We start from the raw sequence: 17,542 nt of genomic DNA on the forward strand, positions 1-17,542 counted from the left end.
CCCAACACACGCAAAACTTGCCGTTTACTAACCGCTATAATAATTACTTTCATTTAACCTCATTACTGACTGAAATTCAAATCTCTCCGTTCGTTTCTCAGTTGCTACTTTCTAAGTCATTACGATACTTTTCCCGGCGGATATCAAAATTAATTCGCCCTTGAAGCGCTTTCATTTTTAACACATTCTGTTCTTAATTACATGCCTGGCAATAGAGGAAATATTATTTTTTGTAGACTTTTTTTTGTAGACTATAGAATTGTTGTTCTATGGGCTCTTGGGGAATGATATAATCAAGAAATTACACTACTGTGTATTTCAAACGTGACCCTCCCAACTGTTCGGTTTTGTATTTCGATATGTCTTGCCAAGCGGTTATCACTATCGAATTACCTAGAACTGTGGGTGTAACGTTAGTCCCTGACTGACCTTTCTGCGGTCCCTCGAGGCATCTGCAAGATATAAATCTTGTAGGGAAATGGCATTGTACACGCAATACTCAGAGTAGTGGAATATGTTTTTTCTTGTATCTAGAATTTCCAGTTTTGAATGTAGACAATGACCTCAACAGAGTGGGAGGAAACGCAGGTAGACATACCTTAATGGCAACCCATCTTCCTGTAAGCTTTGTTTTGAAGTCCACGTGACAAGAGTTAAAGGTGACAGTCCGAAGTGGATACTAATGTAAGGACATTATGCCACGACACGTTTGAATGCTGGTCTGCTCAGAGTGCTGAAAGCAGTTTAATGAATTGCACACGCTTAAGATAATATGCTAATAACTCACACTTGCTTCTTTAGATATGGCGACATAATTGCTTTGGCCGCCCTATTATTATTATTGGAGTTCATAATGATTTAGTCTTTAAATACACAAAAAAAAACATACTGTACTTATAATAATAATCAAGTTCTCACATGGAAAAAAAAAGCGGATAATAAAGTATTTTAAATAATTCTCAGCTACGTACGAGTATGTCCTAACGCTCAGTGCATTTTGCATAATACATACTTATTCGTAATTAGGTTTTCTTAACATGAAGTGTGTGATTGATTTTAAACAAGTGGCACAACTTAGTAGCATTATGCAAAAGTGCATTTTTCACTAGGCGCAAAAAATACTCACGACGAGCTTGTATAAGCAGAACGCATAAACGCCTTTGTGTGATAAATCCAGGAGTATTTTAAAAGTGCGAATTTTGAACACGAGCAGAAATATTTTAATAGTTAATCTTACATAAAATGTAAAACAGGCCTTCCACAAAATTTATCGCAAACCAAAAGGTGCACATAATCATTTACATTTTTATGACATAAAATATAAATGTTCCTGTGTGTCACTGGCAGTGGGGTGTGAACTGCCCAACAGAAAGATAAATAAACAATTTTCTTGGGAGCAAGGGCGAGCCATCCCGAGGGTGAATAGGGTGCACTGCACCAGGGCGCCAACGTTCAAGGGCCGCCTGAAAACCTGAAACTTACATACACATATAATGAAAATTTTAAAGGGGGCGGCAAATTTCAATTAGCACCCGAGGGCAACATACCTTAGAAACGTCCTGCTTGGGAGGAATTTTGGCCCCTCGGAATTTTGGTCACCAGATAAATAGCGCACATGAAAAAAGCCCGCACGAAAATTCCGCACAGAAAAATACCCACTGTCATAAATGCTCACATGAAAAATACAAACACGGAAAATTGCTCACACGGATAAATGCTGACATAGAAAAATGCTCACACGGATAAATGCTGACATTATTTTTAGTTTACAAAAAACAAATTATTTCATATTTCAAAACGCAACAAAATGTTGAATTTATATACAGTATTTTATTTCTATTTCTATACGATGTATTTTAATATAACTTTTGATATAAAACTTTGATTACAACATAAAACAGAACAGGCCTAACATAGCCGAATGGTCAGGAACACAAGTTCAATAATGTACACTTTTTGAGTGAACCGGGGTTCGAGACTGTGACTGTGAAATACCAGTTGTATTGATTTATTGTAAACTCCACTGACCTGGTGGTCGTGCCGGAGTATAAACAAGAACATTTATAATTAGATGTAAATGTTTGTAAGGGAAATTACAGGAAATAAAATGCTCTGGTTTTATTGCAACTAAAACCTTTTATGAAAATAAATTATTTTTTCTCTGCCTTAGAAAGTGAACAGTCAGCACTTTTTGGTTTTTTATCAACAAACAACTAATTCAGACATATTTCAGTGATTTATTTATTTGTCAAGGATTTGAATAGAATTTTCATTACTGTCAAGGATTTGAATAAATTTTCATTACTGTAAGTTAGCCAATCTCTACAAGTATTTCGGTTTGTTTTTTACCTGCAGATATTCCTGCACAAAAGTGGCAACCAAGTCATGCAGTGCATCACATCTCTTTTTCACCTCTAGATGGACATTTGTGCATTAGCCAGTGTCAATCTGTGGCAAGCCAGGTCCCTCTTCAGTCCATCAAACAAAAACCACACACTGGGATGACTGCAGTGGAATAGGGAATTAAGTGCATTGTGAAATCCCTCACAACAGTTTCTAGTTTTAGGCAACTGTTCGAGAGTTGCATCATGATGATTCCATATTCTTACTGGAAACTGGGGATCTCTACCTGCTGCACCCTCAATGTATGTGGGAAAGAAGTATGTGAGCACCTCATTATAGCTATCTTCGTCTGGAAATGTGGCGGCAAAGACACTCCCCCCATCATGGACTGGGACAAAGGTTAATACAACTTGAGTTTTTGTATTTATATCAGTTTCAAATTCAGTCTTCAAGCCAACATTGCTGATGACACTCTGACACCGATAGAAATAGCGCCCTTTGACCACAGCGTGTGGAAAGGCAATCGTCACTGCATTCATGCAAGCTTTCTCAAAATCCACTAAAACCTTTTACAGCACCAGATTTGGAACCAACAGCTTCATGATTTCAAACATTCTATTATAAGTATCCAAGTTCTTTTTCTGTAAGAAAATGCAAATACATGGCGGATGTATTTATTAATGAGTTACCCACCTTGGCATGCCACATATACAGTTGGTAAAACATGTTTGGAACTTTATCAAAGGTGCCATCTTCATAAATTGTATCTTTGTTCGATTCAACCAAGAATTCTATATCACCTAAAACCAGAATTCTGTCTGGATCATCCACACCTGAATCATGAAATGAAATGAAGTGTCAGTTGACGGTACTTCTCAGAAATGTCAAAATTTATTGTTGTTAGATTAGGCAAATGACAGTCTTTTCTGTGATCAAGAAGATTTCTCGCAAGGGATGATTGTTTAGGCATATGGGCCAGTACATCGTTACCCAACTCTGACAACACATTCCCCATCACATTATGAGGAGTAGAACTAACTACTCTCATGTATTGCCTCGTTTGGCTTCTGCTTTTTGAGGACAGGAATCGTGACAATGACAATGTTCAGTTGGTTGTTGTACCATGTTGCCATCTTTTGTCTTCATAACTGAATGACAATTGAGGGTGCAGCAGGTAGAGATCCCCAGTTTACAATAAGAATATGTAATCATCATGATGCAGCTCTTGAACGGTCACCTAAAACTACAAACTGCTGTGAGAGATTTCACAATGCACTTAATTCCCTATTCCACTGCAGTCATCCCAGCGTGTGGTTTTTTTGATGGACTGAAGAGGGATCTGGCTTGCCACAGAATGACACTGGCTAATGCACAGGCAGGTCCATCTAGAGTGAAAATGAGAAAATACAATGCACTGCATGATTTGGTTGCCGCTTTTGCGTAGGAATATCAGCAGGTAGAAGACAAATTGAAATACTTACAGTAATGAAAATTCCATTCAAATTCTTGACAAAAAAATAAATCACTGAAATGTGTCTGAATTGGTTGTTTGTTGATAAAAAAAAAACCCAAAAAGTATTGACTGTTCACTTTGTAAGACAGAGAAAAAATAATTTATTTTTATAAATAACATAAAAGGCTATAGTTGCAATAAAACCAGAGCATTTGATTTCCTGTAATTTCCCTTGCAAACATTTACATCCAAATATTCTATTTTATATTAAAATCAAAGTTTTGTATCAAAAGTTATATCGTATAGAAGTAGAAATAAAACACTGTACTGTATATAAATTCAACATTTTGTTGCGTTTTGAAATATGAAATAATTTGTTTTCTGTAAACTAAAAATAATGTGAACATTCTTCCGTGTGGGTATTTTTCGTGTGAGCATTTATGACTGGGTTTTTTTCTGTGTGGAATTTTCGTGTGGGCTTTTGTCAGGGAACCGAACTTTGTTGACGTCGTTAATGAGTTTGCTAACAAAAAAGACGAAGAAAGAATTTATCTTAGAAATTTGTTTAAAAATTTGTTTGTAGAATTTCACTGTTGGAATAGAATCGTTGAATTCTATCTAAATTATATTTTTTCGGGTCCGTGTTCTTTCGTAGGCCCTATGCACAGTGCTTAATGAAAAAGGCCGCCATGGTTATAATCCCACGTAGTAGTAGTAGTGATCGCATGTGATGCAAGAAAGCAAGTGTATGAGCTTATACAGCATCAGCCAAAAAAAAAATTCACACGTGATGTGCGGTTCGGCCGTACACAAAGGCAAAGAGATCTTCGAAGCTTGCCTGATTTATTTGGCAGTGCCCGCAATGCATTACTACATAATCGATGTTAAGTTTTGTTATTTCGAGGTGGAAAATTTTTTTCCGAAGAAAATTGCTTCTTTATCTTCCTACTGGGCCACCTAAACCCCACTGTCAGTGCCGTAGAACGTTTAGATTAGGCGCCGCATATGATAACAACCTACAGTATGTTCAGTTTTTTCCTGACATTCAGTTTTCTTTGCTGTTTTTAAAATTTTTTTTTTTATTTATTATAATAAAACTGCTGTGATAAACCATGCAGTTTTGTCTTGTTTGTCTGTACACTATTCCAACACAAAACAAGCAACTCCACGGGCCAATGACGACGGACAACAGTAAAATGTCAGACTGCCCAGTTGACCACTCGATGAGCCAATGACAACGCAGAATAGTAATGCGTCCGACTGCCTGTTGACTGTTACAGCTGCGAAACCGAGAGTGCATATTTATCGTAATTGTTTGTATTGAAGAAAGGAATATTGAAGTTCTGCATATTTTTTACAGCAACATAAACATGAGAAAAGTAGTGGGGGGAGCTGAATATTTTAAATTAAAGAAAACACAAAATAAATGTAACAAATCGAGCCAAATGCAAAATTATAAACATTTACTAACACTTTAACGGCCTTATAAAATAAAGCAGAATGAATCGTTTGTTAAAAAACGGGTAGTTTAAAATTGCTTTTTAAACTACTCGTTTAAACATAATCAGCATAATCACACTTTCTGAAAAATTTTAATAGTGAGATTGTACACGTTTTTTGAACACGGCACTGCTGAACTGATCATTACTTAGGCCTGTTAATAACGCAAAGCAGATAGGAATGAATATATGATAGCAATATTTACCTGAGTATGTTTATTATAAATATCAGTCAATCAGCACCAGATAAAAATCTTCCAGTCACGATAGATCTAATTCAGATTTACAAATCAGAAACAACTTTTCAGCATTCAAGGCATGCACTAGTGAAAGGGTCACTAACGATTACTTCACAAGCACTGTAGTACCAAACAAACTAATTTTAACCGTATTACTGTAAACAAACGACAAGTTCTACGATAAATAATATTCTAGTCCTCCTAGTGGTCAAAAAATTAAAGTTGAATATAAATTATAGCAAATTGCTAAAAAATTATAGAAATCTTATAATACCGTGAGTATTAGACTGAAATATGGAATAGCAAGTGCTTAAAAAACGGTACTCACCTTTGAATAAATCTGCAATAGTTTTTTAAAAAGAATGGTAATTAAATCATTTAGATGGGGAAGTAAAGTAAAGGGATTAAGGAGGTTGTTAAGGTTGATTTAACGGAATTTTAAAATGGGCCCAAGGAAGTAGAAGTGCACATCTCCAATCCTAGGTTCTCATTAAAGAAAGAAGAAATTATTAAGAGTGAATTAAAATGGATAATATAGTGTGACGGAGCCTATAGTCGTTACGAAGGACTTTCGTTGGTTATAACGTCTTCAGTTGGCAAATTGGGCGGGAAGTAAACGCGTGCTGTATTTTAAATGTTGTCTGTACTTTCCATGATGTTCTTTTGGACATATGGGAACGTCAACCGCGAGAGGTTCCAAGCCGGGGAAAGGTTGAAGGGAAGTTTCATGTTTATGATGTTGAGGTTAGAATGGTGCCGAAACCATTCGATAATAAGTGCTTCATAGTGAAGAATTTTGTGGCTGGATTTGAGTTTAATAATGGAAATAGCGGAATCAACTAGGGATTGTGGGTATGGGTATGAGCTTGTATTGTAAGTTCTGTACTAGATTGTCCTGTTCTAAAACTGTTTTGGTGGTAGTATGCGGGGGTGTTGGCGGTTTTAGAAGAACCGAATGAATTTTGTGGTGGTGCTGCCGATGTAGCAGGCGTCACAGTTGGGCTGGCATTTAATAAGATATATAATATTGTTAAGGTCACTAGTGGGGTATTTATGTATGTCTTTATAGGAATTAAAAAAGGATCCTAGTTTATTGTATGCGGAAAAGGTGAGCGAAATGTCTGTACCTTTAAATATGCGGTGGAATTGTCCTGCAAGTTCGTTATGGTAGGGGAGAATTATGCGTGTGTTTGTTTTTTTATTATTATTATGTTTGGATGGGTTATTAATTTTATTTTTAACGGTGGAAATTGTGTGAGAGATGAGTTGGGGAGGGTAGTTTCTAGATATGAATTTCTCTGTGAGATATTGAAGTTTGTTTTGTAAATCATTTTGTGAGGAGCTGAATTTGATGGCATTATGGATTTGGTTGTATAAGACAGTTTTTTTGTGTTAAGGGGATGGTGTGAAGCGAAATGAAGGTATTTTCCGGTATGTGTATTTTTTCTGAAAATTTTTGTGCTTAATTTTGTGTCCGTTTTGAAGATGGTAAGATTAAGAAAATTAATCTGGCTATTCATTCCGATTTCAAGGGTAAGTTTGAGCCTGTCATGTATAGATTTGAACTTTAAAAAGAGACTTATCTATGGGCGATCTGTTACTTATTTTTAGGATGTCATCGGCGTAGCGTGTATATAATTTTATTTCTGAAGGAAAGGGTTGTGAAATTTGATTTTCTATAGTGGCAAGATAAATTTCGGACAGGGGGGCTGAAATACCTAAGCCCATGGGTAAACCGAATATTTGTTGAAAGATCTTGTTGTTAAATCTAAAATATCTGGCGTCTAATAAAAACGAAGTAAGTTCGAGAATACTATTATTAATGGAAAGGGTAGTTCATTTTGTTAAAGTATCATCTGCTGTTAAGAATTCGCATAAAGCTTGCAAGGTGAATGGGATATGTACATTGGTGTATAGAGATACAACGTCAAAGGACACTAAAATGTCTCCCTCAGAAACTATGGTATTGCTGATTTTTTTGAACAGCTTGATTAGTGTTGGTGATTCTGAATGTTGAGAATCTGGTAAGGGGGAATTCCTAACAGCAATTCTTAATACGGTGGCAGACAAAAAAAATCTACATCACTTGTGAATTTTGCAAATAATGTGTTTTGCGCTGCATTGTAGGTTGCAGAAATGTTCGAAATGCATTAGTTAGTTGGGATATATATCTCTGTGAATGAAATCCAATAAAGAGACTCCACCTGATATACCTAATTCTCATAAATATCTTCCCAAAGGGTAAAATGTGTAATTAATGGAAATATGAGAAATCGTGCAAATGGTAATCATGACAACCAAACATACATTTTATTGCATTTACGTGTACAAACTGAAATGACAAGTTAACGTAATAGTATGTACACATTACACATTATGTACTGTAAATCTGCAAAATTAGTTCTCAATATTTTGTTGTTCCTCCTCGAGCTGCAATTGCAGCCTTGCAACGATCTGGCTTAGAGTTAATCAACTTCTGGATATACGGTTGCCCAATTTCGTCGTACCACACCCTTAAAATGCTCTCCTGCAGCTGAATCTTTCTTGTTGGCTTCTTCTGAGCAATTTTAGACGACATTATGTACCGACATTATTAGACGACAGCACGCGTAGAAGCCCTTCCTGGGACAAAACCAGCAATTACAGTGTTGGCCAGTCCAACACTGTAATGCCAGCATTTCTGAGGTATGACTGCACCTTAAGGGAGAAAAACGAGGGAAAACATTGGTGTAAGTATGCTTTAAGACAATAAGACAAACTCATCATTAAATCTAAATAGCATAAAACTTACCAATTTTGCTGTGTGGCAAGGTGCTGAGTCCTGTTGAAAAATGCAGTTTTGGATGTCTGTGTGGTAATCCCTAAAACAGGTTTCGGGCACTCCTCCAAGGTAGCAGTGTAGGTTTCTGCATGCACCGTCCCGATAATAAACTTAATTTCCCCACCTCATTGCTTGTCATGCATCTCCAGACCATATAACCGGCGAAGAACTTTTCAGTCGGTGTTATGCAGTCAGGATGGTATGCCTTCGATTTTCGTCTTCTGACATATCGCTTCCCATCCGAGTCATGCAGGTTGAATTTCGATTCGTCAGAAAAGGTGATGGTGTCCCATTGCTCCTTTGTCCATGAAACGTGCGTTTTAGACCAAACAAGTCCCTTCTTCCTTCTTTTTCGGCCGCTAGGCATGCAGACCACATTCCGAAAGCCGTCTTTGGACAGTTCATGCACTGGTTTCAACACCAGAAGCCATCTCAAAGTCCAGTTTTAGATCAGGAGCACTAGCATGGCGATTACGAAGGCATAGCCGTTTCAAATATTGATCTCTGGAAGACGTAGTCACTCTCTTACTGCCTGATCCAGGTCTTCTCTTCACATCACCGGTTTCATGCTTTAATTTCAGCACCCGGGATACTGTTGACTGGTGGCAGACTATTTTCTCAGCGACAGCACGCGTAGAAGCCCTTCCTGGGACAAAACAACAGCTACACTTTTATTTTATTGGTGTCAACTGAACATATGGAGCCATGCTTACCCCTCCGCAAAACGGGATATAATCAGCGTGTATACCCTTCCAACGCCGTATTTATAGAAACGGTTGATGCAGTACCTTTCAATTACTGTCTGATGCAATAGAAGCGTTATCTGACGTAGTACCTTTGCTTTGAGACAAACAAAATGACTGTAACAAACAATATCTTATACGTTTCGCTACAAATGCTACTTTTTTAAAGATGATGCAGTTTCTTTTGTCCGCCACTGTAGCTGTAATGTGCAAGAGGGTTCGCTCTAAGTTACGAAGTTCACTGAATAAGAAATAGCACTAACATAACAAAATATTATATAGCTAACCGTGTATGGCCTTACAAAAATGAGACATCTACAGGAATGTCTTGTCCCTTCATCTATTTTTGCAGCCAGCAGAATTTAAATTGCATAGATAATTCTTAAGATAAGCCTTAATTGGTACAGGAAAACAGAATTGACTTTGCGACAAGTTTTCCTCGTATTGTCCTACTTTCAAGCAGAAGGCCCCGCCACAAGGTTAATTGGTCTTTTGTTTACAAGATGAGACACTATTATATAGCACGTCATTTCTGATGACAAAAATTAGTCAAAAGATAGCTTTATCTATATTACAACTCTGAAGCTTTGATTTTGTATGTTGACGGATTTTACCGAATTTTATTATATTTAGAAAACATGGACAAGTGTTCATATTCAATTATTTTACTGTTTATCCTTTTTTTTTTTTTTTTTTTTTTTGAATGACTATCCTCTTTTATGAATGCCTATTTCAGTATCTTTTAATTATTGAACTAAGATATTCTATTGACATTTGGTCAATACAACTAAGATAAATAAAAATGAAGACTTATGTTGCAATGTCCTAAAATGAAGGAAGGAAATATTTTTGCATTTCAGTTCAGTCGATCGATGGGCATTTATTGCGAAAATAATCCACAGGTAACATCACGTTTGAATTAAAATACACAAGGAGACAAGAGAGCTTATATCATTACAAAAACCAAATTAGCACACAGATTCATGGAAAATATATATATATGTACAGTAGTTAGCAACTTATAACTCAATAAAAACAATTAGATCCACCATATAGAAATTATGTCACGCTCTTATAAAAACAAAATATATGAGCTAAATATCAAGGCCAAGTATCACATTTAAAATTTAAATTAATTGGAATAAATTTAGAGCATGTTTGCTAACAAATTTAAATGACCCTCTCATTATTTAGTGCGAATTATTTGCAGAGAAGTTTAGCAGTTTTCCTTCAATTCAATTCAAAATATTTCCAGTTTACTGCAAGAATGGAATCAACAGATGATTCCATTCTTCAAATACGTGCCAAAAATATCTTTACAGCTGTGACAAAACTCCTATACCTATAGAATCGCCACCGCGTGTGTGGGGTTCTAGCAGTATGGATAGCATTGAAGTATAGTAGTACATCAGAAAATATACAGGCCTATACTTGAATGCTGTCCTCTATTCAATGGAGAACTATAGTGGTCTTGTGATTTCGTAATTAATCAATTTACCAAATTGCTGCAATAATAAACTTTTCTGTATTATATAATAACATATCTTCTCTTTCAGAATTATACGATATGAGTGCTGCGAAGGTTACCAGCAAATGGAAGGCAAGCCTGGATGCAGCGGAGGTTAGTTTCAATAAAAATTCAGTCTGGAAACTATAATGACCTTAGATGTCTGACTATAGAGGGAGTTTCAATTAAAAAGCATCAGGATTTATCTCGCTTATTTTAGGTTTATCGAGGGCTTTTTTTTTTTTTTCTTTCATATTTGGGCTGAAATCTCGCTATGTAATTTAGCTACGTAAACCAAAAAACGCTAGCTGTAGAGGGTAATTTGCGTCGCGCCTACTCACCCTACAACCGTTGTGTTATTATTATTATTTATTTTTTATTTTAATTTTTTTTTTTTTTACTCCAAATAAAGTCAGTTTGTGTTCGTGTCTGAAGTACACTGGTGATGTTTTTAGGCTTAACCGAAGGCAGGGAACAATTTTTCTAATTCGGTAAAGTTTAAATTTAAACATAGCAAAATCTAAATGGTAATACTTAGTCCAATTTTAACAAAATTTAAAAATTTTAATTAGAAATCGTAAAATCTAAATTTGATACTTAGTCTATATTCATCAAATTCAAGGTCCAAACGATAAATAGGCCTTTTAATTGAAACACTCTCTGTAAATATGCATGATCTCTTTCTAAATATACATTGGTGTTCAAAGAAAGTGCATCACCTAGGAATTTCACATTTCTGACGCTTTTTCGCGATATTATGTTACCTGATTGACTAGCATCACAAATAGAAATATAAACAAATATAAACTATTTATTAATAGTTAAGGCAAAGCTAAGTAATATTTCACAGGTGCTCTCTCAAAATATTCCAATATGAGCATTTGCAACCTTTATACAACAGTTTTGATAAACATGACAATTATGGCTGAAATGTTATCAGAAGCTCTCAATTTGCTTCAGTTTATCATTTTAAATGGAAAACAAAATGAAAAAATGGCTTCCTGAAGTTCACGAAGGGTCTTTTGGTTTCTTTCTGACAACTGCAGATTCCACACGATGCCAACAGTTCTCTATAGGATTCAAGTCCGGGCTGTTTCCTGGCCAGCTAAGAGTTGTAATGGACCGTTCTTCCAACCATTTTTTCACCTGTAACAAATGTAAACACATTACTGTAGAAACTCACATGCAGAAATGAAGCTAAAGTAACTACATAAGTGCCTACTTACACTTTTCCCCCGATGACAAGAAGCAGAGTCGTCCTGAAAGATGCAGTTACTTGGCAAGTTGAAATGGTCTCTAATGGTTGGCAGCAATTTGCCTTCCAATATAGCCAGGTATCCATTGGCGTTTACGGAACCTTTTATAAACCGTAGGTGACCTACTCCGAGATACAAAATGCACCCCCATATCATTTGGCAACAATAGCACTCTTTCTTCGTGGCTGGTAGGGAATTTCACTGTAGACACCATCAGTGGCGGATTTCCGCACAGGCGCACGAGGCGCGCGCCTGGGGCCTCTTAAATCGAGGGGGTCTCAAAAAAAAAAAAAAATAAAATCGTTTCATTTTAAATTTTTACACTCATCTTTATTGACAGCGAGAAACTAAAAACCACTAACGAGGAACTTAAGACAAGAACCTCCATCCTTGAGAAGGTGCTGGACACTCTACCGAATCTTCCTACACCACGGCTACAAGCATATAAAGAATGCGGGGAAAAACAAACGCCACAGCGCGTCCCGACATACTCGGAAGCGCTGAGGATCCCAATAGCAACGGAAACCCAACCAACCGCAGAGACGCACCACAAGAGGAAAACACTGTTGCCAACACCAAACCTGGTGATACTCCGACCAAAAGAGACTGGCAAGATCCCCTCTAGTGAGGAATTAAAAACAAAAGTAATTAGTAATATGAGGGAGGACCTTAAAAATACAAGAATAAAAGGAATACGGAAAATGAGAGACGTAGGACTAGTAATTGAAACCGAAACTAGACAAGAAATACAAAGTATCATAGAAAACCCCAAAATAGACGCTCTCGGATTAACGGCCCAGCCGCCCAAAAGGAAGGGACCGTCAATAATAATCTATGACGTCAATCCAGAAGTCACAGCAGCCCAGCTGGCCGAAGAGCTCTACCTCAGGAATCTGCAAAAGGAAATACCAGACAAAGAAACACACGAAGTAATAACCACAAAGTTTCATATAAAGGCGAGAGGAGGAATAAACAACAACTGGAGTGTGGAGCTTATACCGGAAGCATGGCAAGTCTTAAAGGACAGAACAAGGGTATATATTGAGTGGGGCAGCTACCGATTCCGGGAGCGAGTGGTGGTTCCGAAATGCTTTAGATGCTGCAAGTTCGGACACACTACGCATGTCTGCACCCAGACAGTTCCAACTTGTGGACACTGCACAGAGAAGGGACACGCCTTTAAAGACTGTCCACACAAAGACAAGGAAGCCACCTGCGCAAACTGTAAGGCAATGAAAATAGAACACGCGCATTCAATCAAGGACCCGAAGTGCCCAGTCTACCTTAAAGCCAAAAGCATATACCAAAATAGAATCGATTATGGGGACAAGAAATAAAAAGTATAATATAGCAATGATTAAGATAATCCAGACTAACGCGCAACGAGCCAAAACAGTGGCAGACCAAATCCGGGTCAGGGCCGATGAGGAAGACACCGACATAATCATATTGCAGGAGCCATACGTTCACGCAAAGCGGGTGGTGGGGTATCCACTGCAATATAAGGCCGTCCACACGGAGGAGGACACCCCATGGGCAGCGGTCCTAGTCAGGAACACCAAAATCACTGCAACAAAAGTAACTCAACTGTGCACGACCTGGGCTGCCTGTGCCCAGCTCATTACAGCACTAGGCTCCCTATATGTAGTGGCCCTTTACAGCAGGCCAGGACAGGAAATTGAGACCACAATCAACTACCTGCGCCGTCTCCAAAACACTCTGCCGAATGAAAAAATAATTATAGGAGCGGATGTAAACTGTCGCTCTCCACTATGGCACAGCGTTACTGCCGACAGAAGAGGAACAACAAATGGGCAGCAACTCGAAAACTATCTGATAGGATCACAATTTGTTGTACTGAACCAACCGCACCATCTGCCAACATTCTGCAACACCCTCTGGGAGGCCACCATCGATATCACTCTAGCAACTAGGAACCTGGCGAACCACGTGACCGACTGGAGGGTGGAAGACGCTTGGACCACCTCGGACCATCGAGTCATCACCTGCAAAGTAACAAGAACGCTGCCAAGAACAACAGCAAATATACAAACACCCCACAGATACGCAGTTGCCAAGGCAGATTGGCCCCAATACAAAGAGCTACTAACTACAGCGGTTAACAACAAACCTCCGTCCCTAGATCCACAGAATAATCCGAACGAACTGCAGAAGGCAATTACTAAATTGATGATAGATATCAGCAACCAAACTATCAGGAAGAAACAACCCCGACTGGGCGCAGTCCCCTGGTGGACCCGGGACATTGCCATGCTCCGGCGACAAATGAACAAGAGTAGGAAGGACTTCCAGAGGGCCCGAAGAACATGGCCAGCAAATGAGGTTGAAGCCCTGAGGCAAATATATAGACAAATAAGAAACCGGTACACTGACGCCATAAAGACAAGTAAAAGACGCTCTTGGGAGTCCTTGGTCTCCACAGCAGGGAACAATGACCCCTGGGGCATTGTCTACAAAGTAACAACCAATAGACTGCCTAGGGGGGAGGTGATTTCTACCACTAGGACTCGGCAGGGAGATCTCACCACAACCTGGGAGCAGTCGATGAATAACATACTCGACAGAATATATCAAAAACCAAATATGTTAACTATGCCAGGTCAGAAACAGACATGCTACAGAAACGATAACTACAGAAACCAGGCGATTGAGCCTCCCTTCACCCTGGATGAACTCAGCGTGGCCGCTAGTAGGGTCAGAAATAGAAAATGCCCGGGCCTCGATCTTATTGAGCCTGAAATACTGAAGAAAACCGTGGAATACAATCCGCACCTACTCCTAACACTATACAATAGATGCTTGGAAACAGGACATTTCCCAACTGCATGGAAAACAGCAAATTTAAAACTAATACTGAAAAATCCTACCAAAAATCCAGAATTTCCGGATTCATATCGACCCATCGCACTGCTCCCAGTGGCAAGCAAATTGTTTGAAAGATTACTCCATGTGAGAGTTATAAAACACTATGAAGCGGCAGGCCTACATGCCAGAAATCAGTATGGCTTCAGACCAGGATCCTCAACCGTGGACGCACTGGGAAACTTGCTAAGGATTTTCCAGGATTGTAGACGAAAGTATCTGCTGCTCATCTCTGTTGACTTTGCTGGGGCGTTTGATTCACTTTGGTGGCCAAGCGTCCTGGCAAGGTTGAGGGAGGCTGAGGTGCCTCTTAACCTCTACAAAGTAATCGAAAGCTATTTAACACAAAGAAGAGTGGAAATCAATGTACACTATCAAAAAATAACAAGAGAGGTGCACAGAGGATGTCCGCAGGGATCGGTGCTTGGGCCGCTTCTGTGGACAATGGTCCTCGATGAATTCCTGACTACGGACCTGGGTTCTGTGGCAGTACACGCCTTCGCGGACGACTTGACATTGACGGTAGAGGCGGACTCCAGGGCCCAATTGGAGACGCTGGCAAATCAGGCACTGCAGCGGCTGCAGCAATGGGCATCAAAGAACCAGCTGAAAATATCGTCAGACAAGACCTCATCGATCCTGCTAAAGGGGACTCTGCAACTACGACGACCCCCGCAAATTAAAATCAACAATGTAACAATCAAATTTGTGAGCCAACTGAAGTATCTGGGCGTTATCCTAGATAAAAACATGACGTTCCAGCCGCATCTGAAATACATCAGAAGAAAAATCAGAGGATACTCTGGACTGGTAACCAGAATCACAAGGAAAGATTGGGGACTCAAGAAAAAAGCACTGATGCTTTACTATAAAACAACCTTCCTGCCTGCAATCACCTATGCAGCAGCGGTTTGGTATCCAAAAACGACACTGGTAGTCAACAAAAGAACACTAGAAATGACCCAAAGGACCATACTGCTATCAACAACGCGCGCCTGCAGCACGGTAAGTACCCCAGCATTGCAGGTACTTGCTGGAGCGCTCCCTCTGGACCTGGAGGCAGTTCAGGCCGGGCTACTGTTTTTGCTGGCCAGGGGAGTGGCCGCTACCCACCAAGGATACACGACTGACCCGGCGGGCAACCTAAAACACGAAAAAAATAGGCTACAGACCCACCTCCTAGATCTTTGGCAGAGAAGATGGACAGAGACTACAAAAGGCGAAGTAACAAAAAGATTTCTACCAGACCTCCAGAAAATATACCCAAAGCAGCCACCGTGGTACTTCCCAGGGTACCATATGACAACACTATTAACCGGACACGGACCCTACAAGGAGAAGCTGTTTGGCTTCCGACTTGTTGAGGACCCCAACTGCATATGTGGAGAAAGTGAAAGCTGGAGCCACATAGTCTATGATTGTCAACACTATGAAGACCTCAGAGGGCTACTAATAACAAGGTTAAGATACTTCCCAAAAGGACTGGAGCACCACTTCCTGGACACTGAGGATGAATATAGGGCACTCTCCCAGTATGCGCAAGACTTATTCACCAGGAGAAAAACACTAATAGCTATCTACAGCAACGTACACAGAGATTGACAAAAATCGGCGCCAAATGTGACAAAAAAACTGAAACCTTGCAGAGGACCAGTACTTGGAAAAGAAGAGTGCTGATCACACGGAAGAGAAAAGCAAGGACGGGGGAATGCAGCACAGACAGTAGAGAACAGACTAAACGCAGCACAGTTGCAAACAGCTTGATGGCGATCTGAAGAGGACACCCTCGCCCTCTTCACCTATTATTCCCACTTCCTTGGGGGGAGGGGACATTTTTTGTTCCTTCTCCTCCACCCCCAAACTTCTACTCTGGTGGGGCATGGGCATGCCCCACTGAAAACTGGGGCTATCTACTCTATTGGCCCCATATTTCTGTCTTTTCCCCCCAATCTTCGGTCTCCCTCCCCTCTCTACCTTCATCATAGCGAAAGCCCCACACGTCAAAAACTAAATATGATAAAATTACCTTACGCCCAAAACTCGGCCTAGCAAACCAAAGCGACATTACCCCAGCGCAGATTTTTTATTTACTTATATATTTATTTTTATTATTATTTTTTTTTTATTTATTTATTTTTATTATTTTTTTTTTATTTTATTTATTTATTTATTTTTTTTTTTAAGGTCCTAGCCGCCGAAATCCCAGGAAATTAAGCGGCAGGACCTGCCAGAGTGAATCTACAGCTACTGGGTTCCTGGTCTGCCTCCACGGGGCGTAAGTGGGACAACGTTGGGCCTCAATAGGGGTCCAACGGCTAAATGACCAGATGAACAACGGTACAGAACACAACACATGAACAATTCCCACACACTTTTAAATCTCTGGCATTTCCCAGTGAACTGGTTCACCACAATGAAAGCAACGCGGAGATGGGGGAAACCCCTGGTGCCGTAAGACAACAACACACACTTACACTTACACTTACACTCATCTTTATTACCGTTACTGAATAAAACTATAATTTAATATGAGAAGTTAGTAAACCCTTATGCGAATATCCCCACATATTATATGAAATATCTATGCGAACTAAGTGAATCTGAAGTATAATACATATTATCATTAATGCTAGATTTTATGTATTAATGTTAAATTTGGGAGGGGTGGTAGTTGTGAAATTATTTCATTTAAATATTAGTTAAAATATGTATGAAAGAATTGCGCAACCAAAATGATTAAAACCGCAACACCAAATCTAGAGCGCGTGCTATAGTAAAAACGTGCGTGTAGAATGTAC

The 17,542-nt window shown here is 39.1% G+C and overlaps 1 protein-coding gene across 2 annotated transcripts in view; it reads left to right on the top strand.

Moving 5' to 3' along the window:
• LOC150090917 (transforming growth factor-beta-induced protein ig-h3-like) overlaps positions 1 to 17,542 on the top strand; it is a 99,888-nt gene that overhangs the window by 51,225 nt on the left and 31,121 nt on the right. For both annotated transcript variants that reach the window (XM_090380656.1, XM_090380650.1), the window contains exon 3: positions 10,655 to 10,719. In XM_090380656.1, coding sequence (XP_090236782.1) covers positions 10,655 to 10,719 — 65 coding nt within the window. The remainder of the gene's footprint in view (positions 1 to 10,654; positions 10,720 to 17,542) is intronic.

The sequence above is a fragment of the Mastigoproctus giganteus genome, chromosome 1 (assembly GCF_048544385.1).
Source record: "Mastigoproctus giganteus isolate SK-2022 chromosome 1, ASM4854438v1, whole genome shotgun sequence".
In the NCBI taxonomy this organism is placed as follows: domain Eukaryota; kingdom Metazoa; phylum Arthropoda; class Arachnida; order Uropygi; family Thelyphonidae; genus Mastigoproctus; species Mastigoproctus giganteus.